At 29.5% G+C, this 19353-nt stretch overlaps 1 protein-coding gene across 1 annotated transcript in view; it reads left to right on the top strand.

Annotated features, from left to right (window-relative positions):
* Positions 1 to 7062, top strand: part of LOC100167073 — a 203125-nt gene extending 196063 nt beyond the window's left edge. The window contains exon 14 of the mRNA XM_001943291.5: positions 6762 to 7062. Coding sequence (XP_001943326.3) covers positions 6762 to 6971 — 210 coding nt within the window. The 3' untranslated portion in view covers positions 6972 to 7062. The remainder of the gene's footprint in view (positions 1 to 6761) is intronic.
* Positions 7063 to 19353: the final 12291 nt, after the last annotated feature.

Raw genomic sequence — 19353 nt, 5'->3', positions numbered from 1 at the left:
AATAATAGTGACTTGGTGCGGCGTGGTCCTTACACTAAAATCCAAAAATGCTCTGAGTGTAGATGCTCGTAGTGTATATACCCACGACAGTGATGTACCCGAATCGTCTATCCAAAGCGCCGTGTTGAAAAAATATTTAATTGTAAAAAATATTAATAAGCTGAGTCTATACTCAATGTATTGGTGTTGTATTAGCTTCCGGATGGGTGACCACCCGGGATTTATAGCCATAAATCCTGCCAGACATACAAACGTGTTTCAACAAATCGTTCCAACCGTTTCTCCCCCCTACAAACAAAAAAACATGGCCATATTTGCCGGGCTTAAATTCGATAAAAAAATAAAATAAAATATAATGTCTATTAAAACTAATATACTGAATGTATTTTTAAGTAACGAATAAAAATTATATGAATAGCAATGCATAACATATTGTTTAAGACAAAATTTTAGTTTAAAAGAATAATCTAGTCCCATTTTGGTGAAAGAAATTTAAATCCGCGATTCTGTAGAAATATAACAAAAGCCATACAAATGTATACAATATAATATAATATTATCAGCAAAATTATCTACTCTCCGTCCCGACAAAAATTGTTTCGTCAGTGGCGTATTTAAAATATGGAGCTCTAGGTACATAATTGAGTAGGAGTTAAAATTTATAGCCCATCTTTTTCATTACCATTTAAGAGGATATCGGGTATTTTTTTCTCTCTGACCCATACGCAATATAATAAATTGTATGGTCACAATAATGATCATAATCATATTAATTTCTAAAATTAGAGTGAAATTACCTCTTATAAAATGTTAAGGTATGATAATTATCTAGGGCATCTCATAAGTGTTATATTTTATATTTTATATTTTAATTTTAAAGCGACTTATGGGTATTTTAAAATTGTAAATTGTTTGCACAACCTAAAATATTCATAACTCAATTCAAAATTAAAAATTAAAATATAATAAAAAAAATCCGTACATAAAAGAGGTAATTGCACTCTAATTTTGAAAATCAATATGATTATGATCATTATTGTAAACGTAAAATTTGACATGTTGCGCGTGGATCAGAGGAAGAAAAAATGCACCGACATTCTCTTAAGAACAACACATAGTTACAAGATGCCAGGTGACATATTATGGTCCCTCAATACCATAAATTACCTCCAATGATGTATCAAATTTTAACACTGCACAATGAGTCTTATCACTCTTATCATAAATTTGTTTATAAAACTAGAACTCTTCAAAATATTTCTTTTGACATTTACTTTATATATTTTATTTTTATTTACATTTTATTGATATGTAATTATAAAACTACTATCGTAACGTCCAGTAAAATAAAAATTCACCATTGGCCCTTTGACCGTTAATTAACGTGCCCCTTTTTATGGTACCTACTCAGAATTAAGCACCTGGAGCCTCTCTTAGCTCCATCAAATATGCTACCAGTTTTGGTAATCGATTCATTAAACCAATTTTTTGAGTGCACGTAATATATTTTATATAATTTTGTCATATTATGTTAATAATTTTCGTGTAGTCAAACGTGCCAGTTTTATTTGAACACTTGTTTGTTAAAGTATATTACTCATCTACGTGTATTAATACACAATTATTAGAACATTTTTCAAACAATATAATACGCAATATATTTACACTTATATTCAAAACCTACAGTACCCCCCCCCCACAGTTCTACAGACTAATGACCTCAGTTGTCAAAGCCTTAATTAAAAAAAAAAATACACATTATTTTATAAACTTAGATGAAATTAGGGCCCCTGCAAACCTATCAATTGTTCATACAAATTATTTAAACACCTATGATAGAAAAAGGTATCTACTATGATGTTCCATTTAAAAATGGTAAGATGTTTGCGTTTATTAACAGCTGAACTGCTTTACATAATATTGACGTAGTGTACCTAATTTTTATTGAAAATTGTTATTTATTTATTTCACATTTAAATCCGATAAATTTATAAAAAGTTCAAAGTTTTATTCTGATAAATATTTTGATTACATTAAAAAATTCTACAACTGATGCAGAGCAAAATTTTTTATGATTCAAAACATATTTTTTATGCACTCAGCTAATTTGTGTGCGTATGGCTCTTATATTATTAACAGTATTCAAAATGTCTATAATAGATTTATAAAACCTAATTACAAAAAAAAAAAATCAGATTTACAAATCTAAAGGCACCTACCTACTAAATTCAATATAATATTTTCTTACTATAAAAAATAAATATTTAAAAAGTAAAGGGTAGTAACTTTTTTAATATTTTACGATGACAAAAACATAAACACCTTATAATATAACGTACAATGTCAATACTCTTATCACTTTACTTTCACTGGAGACTAATGACCGACCGTTTAACCTGATAAATAGGTGGTACTTAAGTTTAATAGTCGAAAGGTTACCAGATCAGTATTCAGAATACAGCATTTCGCATTGTCTGTTATTTTTATGTTTACTTTTATTTTTACGATATTTTTAGATGGTTCACTAAAAATATTATTATTTTTGCTATATTCTTCTGAAAAAAAAAACGTATGGCTGGTTTTCACGAGGCAAACAGAAAAATAAGTTTAGAAGGGATTGGCATTTGGTATAACAATTTACTGTCAGTGAGCATCATCACTTTTGTTCAGTATCACTGTAGATTGTAACATTATTATTATTGTCATCGGTATAGATAAATGTTATGCTATAAAATAAAACAATTTTATGGAACTTGGTTTTCTCTTTACTTCTCAATAAGGCATTGCCCACAAGTACTCTTCAGAAAAGTTTTAATATAATATTACACTTTCGCAAGACGTTGCTTAACGAAAAAGATCGTGCCCGTATTTATCACACACGTTCGTCGTTTATTCATCCGTATTGATCGAATCGCAATGGCCATTTATTGTATTTTACGAGTTTTCCGCCTGAATTTTTTATTAGTGTTCGATCGATTCGCAACGCTATATTATGTATGTATTATGGTTGTTTAATAATAATTTATTATCAGATCACATAAAAAAAAAAAATAATCGCCTATATATTTTGCTTCCATAAATTCTGAACCTTAATCTTGAGGGATTTCCTTATCTTCTCTGTTCTACCAAAAGTCTCGAACTTAGTCCCGCCATCCAGTTTATAATTCATACGAACGAACTGAGCGTTAATGTTCTGCAACTCAAAATTGACAAATTAAAATAAATTAAATAACGGTCCTTCGAGACATGGAAACAGTAGCCTTTTGCACCGAGTGTGGAAATGCGTTACATATTTTATGTTGTGATATTGCCATTGAAAGTAACAAAGATGGATCATCGCATTTGTAAAACAATTCTGAGCAAGTTCGGAGTAATTTATATGAATTATTTGAAATTATAAATATAAATTCATAATAATGACACATCTTCGTGAATAGTTTATTTTTCTGTAACATTCACTGTTATTGTATAAATATCTGATTTAAACTAAATTTGTACAACTGATCTTCAATCAAAAGGTTGAACGTTTTTAGAGATTTTATACGAACAGAACATAGTTTATGGGTATAACGATTCAATCTTCAGTACCTATGTTTGAATAAAATTACACTTTAGAATTAATAACAATATATTAACAGAAGCATTAGAGGCTCGTATAAAGATATTAATTCCACGAATTATATTCATAATAATATTATTAAATATTAATTTATACAATGATCGTGGATAGTGGCCGTTTCAATTCGATTTTATCTTGATATTAAGTGTTAACTACCTTTTTTTTGTAAATCATACAATTTTTCATTTCCCGCTAATTACGGTGCTACAGTATTATTTAGTATTCACTTTTTAGTACTATCTTTGATAGATTATTCTATTTATCGCTTATTTATTTTGAATAAACTAGTTGTGTTTCAACATTTACTATACAACGATATAATAATATGTAAATTAATTAAATATAACACATATAATAAATAATAAGATTGTACTATAAGTTGTATAAATCATAGTTTTTAGTTTACTGTTCGTTAATATTCAAGTTATTCATTTTGTAAATTATATTGGAATCGAAACCAAAAAACATATTAAGGTTATAAATTATAATCTCTGAATTATAATAATATAAATTCTTACACGAAGGTATAATAATAATAGCGTGAAGCATTAAGGCGTGATTATCATTATTCCATTTATTTTAAAATATTTTAATTTTTTTTTTTATTATTAATTAACCCGCGGCAACTTAGGCCATTGGGTGGTTTTTAATAATTGTGAGGGAGGTACTGTAGGTTTAAACATGTTTACACAGTTTTGCAGATTTTTTTTTAGTGGGCACCCGTAGGTGTCTGCCATGCCCGGGTGGGGGGGGTGTCGGCACTTCTTTCCGGACACCATAGCTTGCCTGAAGAAAAATGCCACCGAGGTTTTTAACCGGCATTGGTGCGCGTCGCAACCGACGCCTTAGTCCACTCGACCACTCCTAAAACCGTCAGTTTTAAACTGTTGTTATTACTGCAACCATGATTTTTCGTGTTCAATTGCAAACATACGAAATGTAACATATGAAAACAAAAAGTCATTACTGAACAAAATATTGATTATAAATTTAAGTATCAATACTGTTTATTAGAAAAAAAATATGAACAAAATAATATGAAATATGAGCAAAAAAAAATGTAAATGTTCTAAAAATGTATCATAATTTATTACCAAGGTGTGTCATAATTTACTATATTATGAAAGGGGTATCATATCTCCTAAGGGTCCTCTAAATTTTAGAGGTCAAGTTCACGTACACCTATCGGGCTTGAGTAAATCTGTGGGGGTTGAATCCTATATATTACATTACATTGATGTTTATATTTAAAATATTGAACGAATAGTTTTTTTTCCGTTAACCATTAATAATAATTATTTTGAAGTTTTGATGAGTAAAGTAGTGCTGAATCAAACATTTAACGGGATAAACATTATTATACCTACTTCTTGCCGCCTTTTATCAAAAACGTTAATCACTAATAAATATATTTATATTTAAAAAAAAAAACTATTTGAATTACTTGAAATGTATAATATCCTATTATCCTGGAATTTTCTAAAATTATAAATTCGGCTATCGTACGATTGAGAATACTTAAAATTAACAAAGACGTTTTCTCTGACCCAAAAAACCCAAAAAAAGAATACGATTGAGAACGAATTTACGTGTAACGTTGCCATATAATTTATTTGGCTAGGCGTATTGAAAACATTCAAAACAAAATGTCATAAATTAATAATTATAATCTTATTCAAATAATATATGGGCACCTAGTAATATATCATATGATAAAACATGTAAAATAATAGGTATGTAGAACTTATAAAAATATGAAATACACAGAATTGTTTTTTAAACATACTCGCCTCCATTTATGCCTTTAAGAAGACTTTTATTCAAATTAGAATTTTTAGAACTTTTAAGTATACTTGAAGACCATATTTTCAAATTCCTGATAGTTGTATACTACTTAAATTTTTCAAATTAAAATTCCCCTTTTTTACTGTAAATTATTTAGTGGATTCTCATGAAATGTTTATGTATTTTAATCTGAAGTCTAATGAGTAGTTTCTGAGGGATTAAAATTTTCATACTAAGGATAATAATCCTTGAAATAAGTTTTAAAAAAAATATAAACTATATGTAATATGTATCATTTTTACAAATTATTTATATTGATAGACCAATAGTAATTATTAACATTTTAAAATCATCTAAGCCCGCACACATTTACTTAAACTATTACCATAGGGCATAAACAAATTATAATCCTTAGTAGGTACCTTGAGCCTGTTCTATAGTAGCTATTTTCAATTAGAATTGAAATAACAACATATATTGCTGGATGATTTTAATATCAACAGATTAACGAACTCAAATTATTGAATTAAATTTGGCAACGTTGAAAAAAATAATAAAATATCAAGCGTTCTCAATCGTGTTACCAAAAATAACGTTCTCAATTGTAACGTTCTCAATCTTATTTTACCGATAAATTCAGCTTCAGATTATAAAAGTAAAAGTGTTCTTAGAAATCGAAAATTAATAGTGATTTTACCATTTTGGTGTTTAAAAGGGTGAAATAAATACGATTACATAAAATACTAGCATTGCGTATTTGCGTAGCTATAATATATATCGTGTCTGGAATTTGTATAAATATAAAAAAAAATTTGAAATAATAAGCGTTTTAATAGTAATAGCGTGTCGACGGACAAAACATCGCAACAACTCCCCATTTATTATAAATTCTAATACTTTGATATATAATTAATATTATACATATAGGTACGTTACATCGTAGCTTCCGGATAACGACCACGTAATTCTATAATTATTGTTATTACGATAGTATCGCCGACTGCGATACATATTATTATACATTTTAATGTCGTATTATACAGAGTGATTGTTTGTTTGTTGACTTTCTCGAGAAATTTAACATTTTTAAATTATAAATTTTTTTTATAAGGTTATAGCCATTCGGTAGGTAATTTTTGTTTTTAATTTTGATTTAATTACCAGTGTTTGTCCTAGAAAAATAAAATATAATTATGTTATAACTCTTAGAATTCTCTAACAATATGTCGGTTCACGGTAAACCGATCACCCCACCTGAACACACTATTCGCAATAACAATAATAATTACGTTTTAATTATAACTCGACGACTATAATAATATTATAATATGTTACATACGTCTTGTGGTTTTTGCAGATGGCGTGTTTCGAGATCTTGAAGAACTTCTCGTTTATGGTCACCACGCAGGCCATGCAAGTGAAAACAAACATGCTGCTGTCCGTGTTGAAAATCGCCGAGGTCGACATACTACTTCCGGCGTCAAATTCGCGAAGTGCCAACTTGTCGCCGGATACGTGCACGGCGACTCTGTTACTGGTAATTATCGCGGCGGCGGTACTGATCTAGAGCCGAAGACTTACGGCGCCGCTCGGACGTTACGATCGATAATTATCGTCGTCGTTATATTATATTATAGAGAGCGTCTCGTCGAGTTAACTTTTCTCTTGTAAATTTATTGTTGTTTTTTATTTTTACTTTGTGTGTGTGTGTGTGTGTGTGTGTGTGTGTGATACTCCGACCGGACACGTATAATTACTATACCGATCGTACAGTTATTATGTGCCGCCAACTGACCCGTACACGATGTTGACACTGATGCGGTATATAAGTTCGAGATGGCATAAATCCAATACGATTCGATTCGTACATAACGTGTAAAATTGATAATAATGTGTATTATTATGACTATTATGTCTATTATGTCGTCGAATAGATATGACCATCACTGTTCTATCTTTCTTTTTCTGCGCTAATAATTATTCATTATAATATTGTCTGGATATTCTCCGTAGATATTGTCCCAGGACGCAGTCACCACTTTACGGACTTTACTCCAACAATGTCTATCCCCGTATCAATTACCGATGTACGTAGATCGGTCATTATTATTTCATGCCTATTTTCGAATCGCTCAAATATTTAAATTACCACGTTATACCCTATTATACATTAGGTGTTCTTTGTTATTTATAATAATATGATCGTTTAATACTATGATGAGTATGATATAACATGTGGCTGTTTAAGAGAGTGTTTCACGCATGGCCTAACCTAACTTAAGATATGGTATTTATTAGAGTATCCAAACGTTACTTTGTAAACACCTGTAAAGGGTAGTACTACGATATTATACAGGTAGGATGTTCTAGCTGACCTGTACAATATTTAAATGTATACGAAAATATAATATAACAACGGTCGAATGACGAATCAGACACATTGAATAAAAATATCGTTAAATGCTATTGCATTCGCGGTGTCCGGAGGCCGGCTGAAAAAACACCAAATTTATTCGCTTCAGAATAACATGAAAGTTATAAAATTATAACTATTATAGTGCGAACGCGGCCGTAGAAACTCGAATTGCCCTTAGGCGTATAGCCAATCATAAAAATCATACCGGTAACATGGAAATTTTGAAATATTAATTTAGAAAATATAGTGGCGCAGACATTGAACGCAATCAACGGGTGGTTAGGGTCACCACCGACAATTTCAAAAACGTAGGTAATCAAAATGTTCGGGGGTAATCATTTTACTAAAATATATTTTCCGAAAATGCAACCATATTAATAGGTATGATTGTATGAAACATTAATTATTCGTGTCAGTTTATATTTGTTTATTTTCCTGAAAAACTCGGGCTTATCCGTGACCTTTCTTTCCCCCTGAATGATTATAGAGTTAATAATAACCCTATAATTTTACAAAACTCAACTTTAATATTTTATTTATGTTTGGTTACAAACATTTAAAACAAGTAAATTGTTAACGAAATATTATATGATGACATAAAAGTAACTGGAAATCAATAATCCTATGAAGTAACATGGGTTCCCATTCCGGCATTTTGGAACTACAACTGAGAGTGCGTGTAAATGCATATTATAGGATGGGACTTAAGACTAAGAACTGTAGCTCATAAAGTAATATTAAAAAATTACACTTACACTAGGAAAGCATCTAACTGGATTTAATGTCAAAATAAAAAAAAAATCCATTCACACACGACCAATTTAACTTATTCAAGTGACTTAAATATAGGTGACCTTCTAGCTTAAAATGATTGATATCGTATTCTTTGGGAATTTTTAATGCAAGACTCGGTTTTCTTTTCATTAATAATTACCTAATAATACTCTAATAGGCTACATACTCGGTCTTACTTAGTGTCTAAGATTATTTGAATTCATTTTGATGAGCATTTAATAAACTCACTGAATTTTTATTTCCATACTATCTTACAAATACCAACAGAAATACTTAAACAAAATATTTTTTTTTTATAACGTCATATTTTATTTCAATTTTGTTGAGTGCCTTTTCATCGTTTTTTCTTTCAAAAATGACTCAATATTCAAATATTGTTGTATGTTTAATTTTTTATTATTGTTAGGCTATAAAGAGAATTGTCTACACCATTTAAAATATCTTCAGAAAAATGCAATTTCATACATATATATCTTAAAACATGATCAAGCCTGAATTAAGGAAAGGGGTGGATTTAAGTGGCTTATTCTGTGTTCAGCCTAAAATTACATTCTGACATTGTAATACAAACAATCATTGACAATAAACCCTCACTCACACAATCGTCCTTTGTCTTCTATAGTTATTTTCACTATCATGATCTGGCTTTACTATACCACTTTGGCTTCCTTGTCCCACCAAGAACCATTGTTGTGTAATTATTATCTGTAATATCATTATGTCAAAGTGAAATTAAGCACTTAAAAAAAAACTGTTAGATGTATCACATTTAATATTATATAATATATATTGCACATTGTTGAAACTGCCGTCATGACAAACTTTTTTTCCGATGAGTTTCTTGATGATAATTTTTCAAGAGCAAGCAGAAAAGTTAAGTACCTACCTAAATCATCTGGACCTAGGCAATCTAGTTGAACCAAATACGCATATTTGCCAGCAGATATTATCATAATGCATTAACGGTTTCTTATTCATATCAACCGGGCAATTCGTTTATATAATAATTTATATTACACTTGGTTAGCTGTCAAAAAATATATTTCGCCCCATTTCCCAAAAATTCGGTTGGTTAGATATAATACACGTGGTTTACGCCCCGGTGAAGGTATAATAATAATAATAATAATATAGTATAGGGTAGAGTGGGCTATATAGTACATAGCAGGCCGGTCGTGTTGGTGGTGGGGTTGTGGAGTACACACACGAGCTTGTGAATAAGTAAAACTACTGAGGAGACGGTGGCAGCGTTCTACAGCGCTATATTGCCTACTAAATAATTAGGTATGAAAAGCTCACTGTATGTATAACGATATGTGCATAACAAAATTATTGGGCGTCAGCTTCACTCACCGTTGACGTTGTACCAACAACGTCGACTTCCAAGCCCAGATCGAGTCCACTAGAGATACATGGACCGTTATTTGATTCTGAATCCCCACCGATGAAAAAAAAGGTCATGTTTTTATCAAATATTTACGTTTTGGAAACACATATAACTTTGTGATTACCGTAGTTATGGTCATTGGATTTGAAGTAAAATACTAAAATTGTAAACCTAATGAAAATATAAATATATAAACTGTTTATAAGCTGTACAATGATATAGTATGCCTTTAAATGAAATTTGAATCCAAAATAATAACAAACTGAAATTAACATATAATGCTGACACTATAATAACACGATTATTTGCACAGCACTAATTTAGTTTCCAAGCATGCTAAGGTAATAAATTGTGAACAGTGTTTTACTGAAATGAATAATAAATCTCCTCGTAAATAACGATATTATGTAGAGAGGAACAAACGGGGAAACGAGATTAATTTGTACATACGCTAGACATTACATAAGTGGATTGATATTTTATTCAGAAAACTATTCCAATAATTTTTCGCCTAGATCTGTTCACAATGTTTCCATTTTTTTTTTATTTCATAATGACTTCCTACCTAATCTAATATTTTTTTTTATTTTAAAATATTATAATAGTATTATAAAAGTTCCTTTTGTAAAATCACCAGTATACTGTATAGCTTAATTTAGGCCAGTTGCACAATATCATAGTTTAAATAAGTAGGTACACAGACTCAACTATACACACAAGAACAATATAAAGATTTAAAACAATAATAAAAAGTAACATATAGACACTGTTCTCAACAAGAGACAATAACACGTCCATACACGAAACATCCACAGGAAATACAACTTGAATATGACATAGATACATGAAATGTAAATCTGGAATCTTGCAAAGTCCGGTACATAGCTAAAACCCTTCATATATCTCATACTCTCTTTCATACTCTTCATCCACCATCCGACATACCTTCCAGAGTGCGTCCGCCAAACCCAGACGTGCATATCCAAAGCTCTACTTCGGTTAAGGGCCCACGATAAGGACGACGACAAACACGTGCTACGAATACTGACTCGCACAAATGAGTGTGATGAGTGCGAGCGAACAGTGTTTAATATTGGGAAAATGATAGGAAATAGATTTTCGTGGGGTGGTCGGAAAATTCCAATAGTAAGACGCGGGCTGGATGCAGACACTTGAAAATCAACTTTTGCACAAATTCGATATTTTTTATTTCTGGGATTAAACGCAGTAAACACGGTGTGGTTTTCGGCTCTATGCATTCTTGACGACGACTGCGCAATGTAGTTGGTATCTATTATTATAATATTACTGTTATATATTATGGATCATGTACTGACAAACGAAAAAAATAAAAAAAAACTAGGCTACAGCTCACATAGGTAATAGTAAATAAGTAATAAAATAGAGCAAAAATTTAAAAAAAAAATTGATATAGGTAATTAATGACGAAACTAATTGTGTTATTCAATCGGAAAAACGAATAATAATGAATTATACGGATGTGGCGCAGTGGTGTGATTAAGAGGGATATAAAAGTATAGCGTACATCTAACTATTATTGAATTTATTTTATATTAAAAAAAAAAATGAAGTGATTTATATTTAAGGTAGAAAATATAGTCTAGGTATTGTTTTGAAATTTTAAAAGTCCTGCATACTCGAAAATTTAACTGAGTATGTATTTTTTAATTAACCTGAAAAGTGAATAAGCTGCTGATTTCTCATTTTTGATAAGACCTGTGTTAATTGAAGTAATTTTGAATGAAGAGGGAAACTAAATTTCATAATAACATATTGATTAGAAAAAAAATGAAAAAAATAATCGTGCACTCCCATTTTCTTATTGCCAACGTGGAGTCAAAGTATCGAAGTTACACCACTACAGCATAATTATGAATGAATGAATCTATTTTATATATGATTTTACTATTATAGTTAGGTGTATACACGCATAATTCTCCTTTTATACTTTATGTAGGGCTATTACATTCATCGAAGAATATTTCGTTTACCGGTGGATTGATAGTTTCGTAATAATATTGTACGATAGGTATGTATAACGGGTTAACTGATAAATAATAATTAAAGGACTCAAAGCAGACCTTTTTTTTTTTCCTGCGAATGACCTATTTTAATTCCAACTTGTTGGTTAATATAAATTATTACACAATAAGGATTTCGAAAACATATTTAAATTTATAGTCTAATCTCCTTTAGATTCTACAAATAATATAATATTTTGATACATTTATTAAAATTGAAATTACATTTATCTAAATTTGACATTCATTATTTAAAAATGTACAAATATTCAACAGTAAATACTATGCTTCAAGAAAATAATAGGTGAAAAAAGTTAAAATAAAACATAGAACAATTAAAAAGTAAATGTATTAATTCGTTCAAATCCGTTTTCAATATCAAAATCGCATTTTTTGATAGACGGTGAAACATTACGGAATGATTATTGACTATTTTAGCATGAACGTGTCATGCAACAAATTTTTTTCTAAACGCTTCCTATGTAAAATCCGTCCACATTATATATTATATAATATACGAAAACATCGCAGATGTAGATAAGATAGTGACGAAAAACAAAAAAAAATGTTTTTCAATGGCAGCCCATAAAACAATAAGGATTATGATGCTAACCGCTTAGGCACACAATAAATCGACCAAAAATATATTTAAGGGTCGTTCCAGACGTTGAGTAGATAATATAATAGCAATCAGGTACATAATACTCACTTAATAAAATTATTTTATGAGTAAGGATTTGTGTATATGCAATTCATGTCGCGTAGCTGTATAATACTGTTTAAATAATAATATTATAATAACGGGGACGTCGATCCACCGCCCACCACCACCGTTTAAAAGTAAAATCGTGCGTTTTAAAAGTTTCTTGAAAAAATATTATTATTATACCATATACCGTAGTTACTCACTCCTTTACCGGACTTAAATACCAACCATATTTTTCGTTGTTTTTTAATTAACTTTGATAACTGTTGTAGGTTACGGGAGATAAGTAGCTCAGAATTTTAAATTATAGTATAACAATAATAATAAAAATCCATGAAAGTTTAATATTATAATTTATATTGTAAACATAAATGAATAGGTTAGGTGCTTTGAGTGTTCGTTGATGTATTCTTACATCATTTTTTTTCACCGATTTGTGTACGATACACTTTAAAATGTAAAATATTTGTTTTACGATTATTAGGCATGACAGCGAATAAATATATAAATATATATATACTTGTATATTATATAACGTTATATTAAAACTATTTGTGCTAGTAATTTTTTTTTGACATGAAAATTAATTAACATAATCTACATAATAATTAAGTATTTTCAGTTTTCACCGTATTTTTTTTTCTCAAAAAAGCAATAATAATAAAACATTATGTTTTTTTTTCACCAAAATGAACTTTAAAGTAATTTATCATAAAGGTTTTATGTCTATTCACAGTGTGAGTGAGTTTGTAGTACATAGGTATATACAGAAAACGATATTTTTCCGATTCAAAATAAAACAATTAAAACGACCATTTACAGGACATAAGTCTATATAACTCTGTTGAGTATAGGATTCCATACTATAAATAATATGCATACTTTACCGTACAAAAATGTTCTGTACATTTTTCCGATATTTTTGTAACATCTTTAAATAATTTAGAATCATTTGGAGTTGTTGGCAGACGCACCCCTCTTTCGAGACACCCGTGTACACGTCTGTCGTTTTTTTATTGTATTCTGGAAGCCCAATTTCATAAATTATAAAATAATTAAATAAGCTAAAATGGGTAATGTCTAACCGGGGGACTACCTAGAAGATTGTACACGGAGAATATTAACCGAGCTAACACCTCTGAAGGCATAACGATATTAAAATATTATAATAACACAGTACACGGATATTGCTCATTAACGAGTTTTACAGTTAGCTGTAGTGAAAATTATATTAGCACGTATTTTCCAATTGGATATTATAGTGTTGTATGGGTAAGATCGTTGACAAAATTGCTATATTTCATTGCAGCATGCGCATAGACGTTTAAATAATATTATTATTTAATGTACAACTGAGTTCGATCGTCATAAAAAAAAACATTACACCATTACAATAGACGTACTATGTCTGTCATCGATTGTTGTTTAATCTACGTTGTGAATATTGCGATAATATACCTATAAAGTCTGTAAGCGCAATAATATTATCGAATGCTTTGCGTCGAAATGCTCTCTTAAAGTTAACCCCTAAGCGTTATATTAAGCCGACTACCATATTATTCAGAAATTAATATTATATTATATTCTTTAGGTCAAGTCACGTAACCTTGCTAAAAAATATTATATTATACACCCTCTGCGAAGTACAACCATTGGTTTCGATCACACACGCGGTATTAATGGGGAAAATATAAATATAGTACTTCAATCAATGGTATTGATATTATTTTATAGTTCAGTGTCCGGTCCTGTAATAATTACAGATGGGTGATATTGAAACAATTATTATAGGTCGACGAGAGTTACTATAAACATAATGATATTATAATAGGTACGTTATAACAATCTAATCAAAATGTTGTAAGACACGTATAACACTACGAAATCGATACAATTTTGCGTCGTAATGCTGAGCTCATTCGTTAATAAGAAATTTAGATTTTACGCAGAAAAAACAAAATAAAAATAAAAACAATTCTTTAGCATAATATAATTTATCGAATGTTATATTATAATACAATATACTTTGAGGGCCTATAAATTATAAGTGTAACGCGAGTACCTAATACCTAGGAAATATGGATTGTAAATTAATATTGTCGTTTTACATTATTATTTTATATTGTACATTTTATTATTAGTAGTATAATATATTATTAAGCTAGTGGTTTCAAGGTTATCAAATTTTAAATAATTATAACCAACAAAATACCTATGTTATAATCTCTGTAGCGGACGGATCGAAGTATAATAAATTATAATTTTATCTATGAATAAAATATCATCGTCGGGGCTCGGATTTTCTGGCACTCGTTAGTCAGTGTACCTATAAAATATGTGCCGAAAGATAAAGTTCCGACGTTTTTAATTAATGTTTTAATTAATAGGTCAATTTTATTTTCAAATATTTGAAAAGTAATTGGTTTGACAAATGCAAATATTATAGCTGTAATATTATGTCCATGTATTCGACATATGGTCATAAAATATTACATAATTAAATTATGTCAACGTGTTAGTGCACTGTACACACTCCGAACCTCAGATTGTGTAAACATACAATATGTCTTAAGGACCAAAAGTAAGTACTCAATATACGAATCGAAGCTATACGAACGGAAAATGCAAACAACGTGAACTCGAGTATATCGAAAAAAACTGTTCGGACTTTTTCATTTTACGGTGTAGTTAATTAAAGAAAGTGCGCGGTGCATAAGGACTCGTGAGACGTTACAATAATGATAATAATAATAATAATAATGATAATAATATGTATGTATATATAAATATAATATATCATAATAATATTATCATTGTGTTAAAAATGCACCGTGCACACAACTTATTTATGTATATATATTTATATTCTTTTTTTTTCCTTCCAAACGCAGCGAACTCAGTCGAAATCGCGTACCTACTTGAAATATCTCGTGCACGTATAATACCTACGTACCTATATAATAATATTATATATACATTAATGGTCTCTTCAACTTTTTATCCAAGATCAGGCTCGTATCGTCTACAGTCTACACGATACTATATACCTAGTATTATATATTACTGTTGCCATGTTTAGCTTTCCAAACCTTGTTTTTAACGTCCCCGGGAGAATTAATTGTCCGTAAACTGTCGAAATTCCTTCGATCGCACAATGTTATTATAATTTATATGTGCAACTATTATTATTATTATTCTGGTAGGTATATCGTCGATTAATAATAATAATGAAACAAACTACTAATACAGGTCCATATCGGTGCATGATAGGGACATCAAATAATAAATTATGTGTATATAGGGTGACCAATTTGACGTAAGACTCTTATTATTTCAGAAAACACTACTTAACTAATATTACACGCATAATTTCAAGTCATTAAAAAACAACAGTTTTGATAAAAATTATGTTTTTATCGTTATTATTTTTAAGTGTTTTACTCTTTTGAACAACAACATATACTTCCAAAGTCGAATATTATTCAGAATATTTCGAACTATAAAAATAACATTTCGGACAAGTAGTTCATTAATCTTAAGTGTTTAAAGTTTAGATGAGTGGAGAAGTGGAATCAACATATTGCGGGCGACCACTTCACTTCGCTAATCTAAACTTGAAATACTTAATATATCTCATAAACTACTCGTCAAAATTTGATTTTTATATAATGGAGTGCTTTAAAAAAATATTCTGCTTTGAAATAAGGAATTTAAAATGTATGTTGTCATTAAAAAATGTTATTGTTTAACAACTAAAAATTATGTGAAATCATATTTAAAAAACATTAATTATTTTATTATGTCAATATCATGTCACCACTAAAAAAATATAGATCATATACCTATCACATATACACCACATAATATTACGACAAATAATTAAAATATGCTGAATTGCTTGTTATACATACAGTCAGAGGTAGCTTATACTTTCTTTTCCTTGACTCACATTTAATATTTTTACCTCACCACTCTAAAATTTTTTTCACTGCTCTCCAGATAGTAAATTTATAGGTTGTTAGTAGCTAAATAATGGTTAAAAACCTTTAAAAGCTGTTCAAACTACCTTTTTGTTTCATAGGACACCCACCCATTAATATATTTTGAATCATCTAATTGAGCTGCCGGAGCTGGGTTTCATACATGAATGGTGTTAAAAGGGATTTCTCACCTATCAAAAGTCATCAGTTGGCAGTTTTTTGGTTGTTTTTAATTTCATATTTACATTAAAACATTTTATTTCAATAATTTCATAAAGGGTTACGGTTATTAGGTCATAATTAATTACAATTTATAGAATTCATATTTTTAAAAATATTGGTCGTTTATAAACTATATAATTTTAGTGACTTTATTAATATTATAACTCATGTAAGTATATTACATATTTAAAAAAATATAATCGCCTAGTTCTTGTTCGTTTTTACGGCAAATATTAAACATTGATATTTAAATGGTTTTTTTATTAGGTTATAGAAAGCTATTTTCCGTTAAATTGAATTCTGAAAAAAAATCATAATATTTAAACTTTGAAAACTACCTATATTGTTTTAGTTGGTAAATTCGGAATTTGCAGTTGACAATCTTTGATGATTATACACCCTTCCCATTTCACGTATATATTTTGCTTAACTCCAGCCCTGAACACAATATAATATGCACAAATGCTTACAGCGCATAAACTAAATATTATCCATAGGACATAGTCGTCGATCTCACGATATTTCATATATTGATCGTCCTAGTGTTATATAATAATAATATATGTTACGGAAAATTACGTTAAACGGAAAATAACGTTTGGCCAAATACGCAGGTGATTATTTTTGTAAACCAAATATACACCTGAAACCAAAATAATATTAATTTAAAAATTATGTAGGTATTTTTAAAAATGTAATTAATGTGTTATACCTAATTGCAGTTTATTTCTGTTTTACAACTTTTCTGGCCCCTGACTGGCACAACATTTATTTGCAATGGCAGAACTGGTAGCCCCTCGAGGGCCCGCAACAGATTTATTTCCAGCTGGTTCCTACAGAATCTATAACTGTCTACCATCTAATAACTTCATCACGTTTTCTAGCAATCAGCAATTTCTTGGCACGTGTAATCGTATTTAAGAAACCGTGCTCCGTATACCTATGAGAAATAAACCTAACCTCACCTTATCCGTGGCCGAAAGAGTGTTATTAGTTTTACCCACGAATTAAAACATAGGTAGATAACAAACTTTCGAATATTTATTTAGAAGTCACCTTATCATTGGTCGTTGGGCATCTATATATCTTATACCTGATTAATGGGCTTGCCTGGATCAAACTCATTTGGTGACAAGCAAACAGTATAATCGCAATTCATAAATATCCAGCAGTATCTGACTGTTATCAACATAATAAGTTTTGATTCACTAGAAACAAAACGACGATCACCTGCACATAATATTTCATACAGAAAAATTTAATGTCAATTAAAATAAATTATTCTCAGACATATTCATGTAATTTACAGTAACATAATATATTATATTTATCGCAGCTATAGTTATGTTGGTGAATTTGTACGTCTATATGCTATAAATATTGTGTAGAGTTTCATAATTTTACCAATCAATCAGTATAATGTTGTTTAGACACGAGATCACATTAATATTATGAAGGTACGAGCTAACGTTGCAAAATAATAATAATTTGTTCGCGTGCTTACTTTATCATACGCGATATTACCTATGTACTGATCAGGGCTATGCTTAACAGTAGTTGGTTAGCTATAATTTTTCTGCGATATGACGACTTCGGTCGCAGGACATTATGAAGTGATAAACAATACGTTAAAACGTATCAATTCGGTGCCTCTATATAATAATAATAAATCATTGTAATATTATCGTATTGGACGCATCAAAAATATTCGCACGTCTTGTATTTGACTTAGCTTCGAGTGTAAAATGAATCATTATTATACGCCGTCGTACATTTGTTTGCATTAACCATACCTGAAAAAAACATTCGTAAACACCAAGATACTATTATATACGCGTATAGTAATGGGCTATAATGTATATCATAATGGATTATAGTGTAATCAATAATGATATAGGTAATAATGTTTAGCTCAGAAATCAAAATCAATATCAGATGACAAGATAATGTGCTATACCAGCATCTGCACTTAAGTCGAAGTGTAGAGTTATAGTGTATATATAAATCAATTAGCAGGGCTAGTGACACGAAGCTCTAAACAAATTGACAATAACCGCAATTATATTATGCTCTTGAAAACAATCATAATATTATAAGCACTTGAATAAGCGCTAATAAATTGTTTAAATATTACGCAAAAAAAAGGTACCTACGCAATTACAATTATATTTTTAAATATGTATTCTAACAACTCATAATGAAACTAATAAATTGATAAGCGTCAACGTTACATACTAAGTACATATTATATATATATTTAAAAAAAGATTTTATTCATCAATATTTAAGTGTTTGATTTTGAAACAGATATATATATTATTATCTGACAGTTATAGTATAATGAATAATGATTTTCTAAACATTTTCCATTTTTGTTCCTTTTTAAAAATATATAAACGTA

This window comes from Acyrthosiphon pisum, chromosome X, assembly GCF_005508785.2.
Source record: "Acyrthosiphon pisum isolate AL4f chromosome X, pea_aphid_22Mar2018_4r6ur, whole genome shotgun sequence".
In the NCBI taxonomy this organism is placed as follows: domain Eukaryota; kingdom Metazoa; phylum Arthropoda; class Insecta; order Hemiptera; family Aphididae; genus Acyrthosiphon; species Acyrthosiphon pisum.
The sequence above is the reverse complement of the archived record's forward strand: the minus strand, read 5'-3'. Positions and strand labels throughout refer to the sequence as shown.